This window comes from Grus americana, chromosome 3 (assembly GCF_028858705.1).
Source record: "Grus americana isolate bGruAme1 chromosome 3, bGruAme1.mat, whole genome shotgun sequence".
Classification (NCBI taxonomy): domain Eukaryota; kingdom Metazoa; phylum Chordata; class Aves; order Gruiformes; family Gruidae; genus Grus; species Grus americana.
The window spans coordinates 95,291,552-95,297,551 of record NC_072854.1 but is presented as its reverse complement, the minus strand read 5'-3'; the positions used below and the strand labels follow the sequence as shown (position 1 = coordinate 95,297,551).

Here is a 6,000-nt window from a genome sequence, read left to right as displayed (position 1 = left end):
GGGAATAGCAGGACATTCATGAAGTTGTAGCTAACATTTTTTATACGGTTTTATAAGAAAAAAGGGCAGATGCACAATTAAGGTGCCAAGATAACATGAACAAGTTTTCTTACTTCATGCAAGCAATTGACGTCCAGAGCAATGTTCATGGAATGGAGATTTGCATACCAGAATGAAAAAGCTTTAGCACTTTGACCTTCATCCTCCAATTGACTGATCTGCAGAAGCTAGCTCTACAGTGCGTTTCTGATCAAGATTAGCCCAAAAATCCCTGGCTAACCAAGAAGCTTTACTCATATCCAACAGGTTTTTTTATTCTGCTGCTTTCTGCGTTGCACCACAGAGCAGCCTCAACAGAGACAGATGTTTGTTCCACTTGCTTTACATATATGTCGTTCTAATGTTCTTTTCTGTATCAGTCTCATGTTGGTGCCTATTGGCTCTTCTTCCTGACACAACCCAGATGAGTAAAGAACCCGCCAGGACTCCAGCTACTGCAGCCACAATGACAGCCCAGTAGGGGACTGAAGGTTCGGTTTTCTCCAAGTTGAGATTTGCATTTCTGAATCCACTGTTTCTCAGTGTAGAAAGAAAAGGTTTCTCCTACAAGGGGAAAGGAAAGGTTTTACTGACCACAGACCACTCGACAGGGAGCATTCAGGCCATATGCCATCACCCCTTCTCAGAGAGGAACTGTCAGTCTTTAGACTATCAGCTGTTTCTGCCTTCTGTCTATCTTAGCTCAAACTCTTTCCTGCCCTATTGCCTAAAAGTTCCTAGACGAAAAAAGGAGCCATCTCAGAATCAGGAATGATCACATCATTTCCAAATTTGTTTGCTGCACACAACCAAATGGAAATACATAGACTCATTAAAACTGGTTTAAATGAGAGGCTTTCCACTACAATGAGGATAATTTTTTTGCATTAAATTTTAAGTAGAATTTCCTGTGTGCAGCAAAACAGGAGTATATTTTAGCTAGTTAAAGCCTTCACAAAGATACTCTTTTAAAGAACTTTACCAATAAGAAGAAAGGATAAAAACGAAGGTGGTTAATTACTTACTGGGTTTGGACACTTGAGTTTTGATCTGTCATGGGTAAAGTTGTTGTAAGTCTGCTTTTCACCAACTGGCTCCAACTGAAAAAGAGAAAAGCAATAGTAAACATAATGATGATTCTTTTTTTCCTCCTCAGACACTCCTGACTTGGGTGGTTACTACTTTTTATCCCATCTTTTGGTGCTTGCAGCAATGAAGAAATGTGGTAGAAAGTGCATCACAGGCAAGTTTCCAAACATTTTAACACTCATGAACTGAAGACATTGAGAATCTGATAGACTGTCTGCAGAAAAACTCCCTCAGGAAGCAAGGAACAAGAGAAGCCTTTCCTCCTTTTGCACTGAGTGGAGGAGAAAATAACTCTGAATACCACATACTTTAAATATTCTGCTAAAACAAAGTAGTTCACTATACACCCAGTTCTCCCACTTACACATCTCAAATGACAGTATAAACCACAAAGAAAAAAACCCACATGACAGATGTTAGTCATGTTACTTAGCACGTCACTGAAAGAAAGATGCTTGGGTGTCACAGTGATGGAAGTGACTTCAGAAATGATGTAGAGTTACAAAGACAGGGTGAGACAGTGCCAACCTTTGCAGTCTTCACTCAGACAAGAAATTCCCTGGGAGGTTTAGCTGAGGCTAGGTTCACAAGATTTCAAGAAGTGAGTTAAATAAAGCCTTTTTTATTATCAGTTGTCAGCGAAGTTGCAATAGCTGACCACAGGGTCACCCCAAGTCCATTTCAAACTCAAAATAAAATACATCCAGGCTAATGGCATAGCATTTGTGGTTGGCTAGGAGTGCACATACCATTGGTTACCATAGTTAAGCTAACAAGTAGAGGCTTGCTCAGTCATGTTAACTGAAGTGTTTACAACTGTGTATGGACATGCCTGAAGTAATGACTTCAGGATTGGCCCATAGAGAACTGCAGAGTTGTCATCCAGCACTTCTGGGAATACAGCACAGAGGAGTGCTGTTGCTTCTGCTATTGTCTATGCCTACATTTACTGTCCTCAAGTGATTAAAGTGTCATCTGTATGCTGGAGAGAAACAATACCACAAGCCCAACACAACACAGAGAAAACAAATTCTATTCGTAAGATTCCTGTATGGAAACACTGGGAATACTTTCTCTCTCTAGTTCAGTTAAAAAAAAGAAAGAGAAAAACGAAGAAAACTTGAAGTAGAGACTGAAAAATGAAAAGAAAGAGGTGAACCACAGCAAAATGTGACTAGAGAAGGGAAGAAAGCAAACAAGTGGAGAGAAGATGAGAAGCACAACAGAACACCAAGTTTTGCTGATTGTCGTGGGGTCCATAGAAGAGTCCTAATCGCTTGGCCTGCCCACCAGCTAATGTTGTGAACACTGAATTGGGTCGTTTTTTGCATCTTAAAGGGAACAGCTCAAATTCCGATATGGTTATTTGCAAGATGTGTGGCTCATGTCCTGTAGCATTCTGTCTGCAGTACGACTGGTTATTTGTAGATTATTGTAATAGTCCCTGTGCCAGGGCACTTGGTAAGGAGTCTGGCGCAGAGCCCGGACAAAGGATGATAAGGTGCAAAATTCTGTAGCCAGCCGTGCTTGCTTCATCTCTATGCGATCTGTTCCTCAGGAGCATTAGCTCCTGAGTTTTGAAGATGACAGTATCCCCATGTCCATGGGTGTACAGGGCAACTTCTGGAAGAAACACACCGCTCCTCTAGAGCACGTGGCAAACATGAATGCAGAACACAAGCTAAACACCCTGTCCATGTGCTCTTCTCCTGGGCCAGTAGAAGATTTGGGACCAGTGGGGGCCCCTTGAGACTACAGAGTCCTCTGACTTCAGAGAGCAGGAGCATGCTTTGCTTTGCATGAAGCAAAAAGGGCAAAGAACATCATGGAGAGGGAGGGTCTCCTTAAGCCATCTCCATCCCTGCATACCCACGCAGTGGCCAGGCACAGTCTGGCCCTTTACGTGTACTGACAAGAATCCATGTCATTTGGCCACAAGCCTACAGCCTGCTGAGCTTTTCAGGGAACAGGGAAACAATACGGCCTTACAGTAAGCTTGCACAACCTCACCGTACATGGACTGTGACTGAAAAGCAGGGATGTGTTACAAGAAATAGATTTAAATAGTAAACAGTAAAATCTTCAGTTGGCATAGACTGACAGATCTCTATGGAAGGGAATAGTTGCGCTTTGCATCAGTAAGAACCTGATCCCCACCACCCCACTAGAAAGCTTTGTGTCAATATCCTTACATGCGTAGGAAATGAGTGGCAGTCAGGACAGAATAAAACTCTGGTGGCATAGAAGAAGGACCGATGGTGATTCAGGAATGAGTAATGGCCGATAGAAACATCACGTGGCAACAGAAGCCCAATTTAAGGCTACCATATGTCCAGGTACTGTCTCTTTTTCTTCTTGAAACCTGCAGCCATGCTAAATTTGAATGTTTTCTACATTTCTGGGCCACCATTAGCCCTCTTAGAGCTACCACACAATGAAGCCTACCAGACTGCTGTCATCTGGAGTCCCAGACAGGGAAGCGTGACAGAAAACAGGCAAATGTGCTGTGCATGCACAAATCAATTACTCAGAGCACGTGCATGTACTGTACATCTACTGCTTTCTATAACCCTGGACCTACAGCTCATATGCTATACTGGGCAACTGCACAGATTTCTGCCCTGCATTTCCCAGTCCTTGTGCTCAAGTTCATTCTGGAGTATCCAGTAAGTTTCTGATCTTGCTCAAACTTTTACTTAAACTGAAAAGAAATTCCCCTCCATTTATGCTTGTTTCTTGTACAAACCAGGACACAGGATTTCTGCTACCACAATATGTTTGGGTACCGGTGTTTATGAGACAAGAGGAGGAAATGTTGCTGTGGCATGAAAATGCCATAGTTTTCCTTTCACCATGGGAAAAAACATGGTTCTGAAAGCAACCGTGACCTTGGAGTTATTAAGTCCAGCACATGCCTCTTACGCACTCTTCCAGCACTATTCAAGAGCTATCATTCCCCCAAAACGACAGGAGGAACGTGACTGCAAGCAGAGGCATCATAGGTGTGATTTCAGCCCAGCATTAGTTTCAGTGACTCTACTAAAATTGTTTCAGATACTAGAGTGGGTGGTACAACATGTCCACACTATTAATGGCAGCAAAAATTCAATCACGTGTATGTTTTCCTAGTAAGTCTAACAGAAATCACTGAAGAAGCGCAAGCTCATTCAACAGACATTTCCAGGAAACCTACAGGACTGAATGTTTAACTAGGCTGGTTTTTTGCTTTAATGCACATTATTTACCAAATGAGAAGGGATTTTTTCATTACATTAAGACTCTCAGCATTACTCATCTTGAATGAGCAAAGACTTACACTGTTTTATGCGACATGATCACTTTGGATTGTGTTCCTAAGCAATGCAGCCTAAGAAGGGTCTCAGAGTTGAGTTGTCCCCCTCTTGTTGGGATATAATTTTTATTTCTTGCTTACTGTTTTGTTTCAGACACCTTTCTCATGATCTTTTGTAGGGACTGCTGTCACAAACACATAGGGATCTAGGTTGTAACCTCTTACCATATTATTCCAGAGAGCCATGGCCATCTCAGCATACCCTCTTGCAGTGAAATGAAAGCAGTCTGCAGCAAAGAAACTCAGGTCTGGCTTGCCGTTCTGTGATAAAAGCAAAAATGTGTTTCTCAGCATATTTTAATCCTTGAGATCTGAAATATTATACCTAATAGTGCACTGTACTTGGCATATCCACTTCACAATTTTGGTATCTTCCTAAAGGCAATATGCTCGTATTTTGACACTGCAAATAAACTTAGGTGTTCCTAACTGCGGGGTGATTACTGCGTCTTGAGATCTTCTGTGTAATGCCGCCTGCTCAACTTCACACAGCTATTTTCATGACAAACCTAAACTTATCATCAAACCAACAGTCACAGCTCTTACATGGACACTGCTATTGACCCACACTCCACCTTGTACAGAATTGAAAGAAAACTGCTTATTCTTATTTGTTAAGCTTCCATAACTCAGACTTATAATTTTTCAGGTGTTGAAATTTGTGCTGAATTTCAGGCAACATTAAAAATTGTTGGCGTATCCAGCTGTGGCAAATGTCTGTCTTAGGGAGAATTTGCCTCATCACTACCTGTATGGTGACCATTCTTTGGACTTGAAGGCTGCCAGAACAAAATGGGGATATGACATGACAAAAGGATCAGTGTTATGCAAAACTGGACGGTTTTGACCAGGATTCACACTAAATATTTGCATCCCTAACTACACAGCATACATAATGCTAAGGCTGAAAAAAAGAAGGAGAATGATTGTTTGGCTTCAAAGGCTATTTCCTGTTTCCAGGCTGGGATGAGCCAGGCACGCAAGTGCCTGGCTCTCTGTGAAGGAAACCTGAACATATTCCATAACCTAGATCAGAAGAAAATTATGGTGAATGCCAACCAAGCCTCCAACTGGGGAAGCAACATGCAGTTTAGAGGAAGCCAGAGGGTGCTTAGGTTTAATGTGTGCACACTGTGAATGTTTCATAAAGCCATTTTGATTAAAAGGCAGTGCAGTTTTTCCTGTCTTCTCCTCTGTCACTCTTACTGCAAGTTCCACCGTGTGCCACTAGACTGTGCAAAGAGAAGAAAACACAGTCCTTATGACATGGATCTTACTGACTTTAGAGAAATCAAGATACTGGTCCTTGCGTAACGGGAAAGAAAAACAGGACTCACACTATCCAGGGGCAACAAGGTGTTTCGGAAAAATGGCTGCATGACAGCTGCAAAGTCCTTACGCTCTTCATACCGACCACTGTTGATCAGCTGTAAGGCTTCAGCCTGTATGGAGTTTAATGATTTGAAACAGAAAAATTACTTACAAGGTTCATCTAACATTTGTCAGCTATCAAAAACAGG

The 6,000-nt window shown here is 42.0% G+C and overlaps 1 protein-coding gene across 1 annotated transcript in view; it reads right to left on the bottom strand.

Moving 5' to 3' along the window:
* Positions 1-296: 296 nt before the first annotated feature.
* PLB1 (phospholipase B1) overlaps positions 297-6,000 on the bottom strand; it is a 72,808-nt gene continuing 67,104 nt past the window's right edge. The window contains exons 50-53 of the mRNA XM_054820782.1: positions 5,818-5,922; positions 4,646-4,741; positions 1,065-1,139; positions 297-603 (exon numbers count right to left, since the gene is read on the bottom strand). Of these exons, the coding sequence (XP_054676757.1) occupies positions 382-603; positions 1,065-1,139; positions 4,646-4,741; positions 5,818-5,922 (498 nt within the window). The 3' untranslated portion in view covers positions 297-381. The remainder of the gene's footprint in view (positions 604-1,064; positions 1,140-4,645; positions 4,742-5,817; positions 5,923-6,000) is intronic.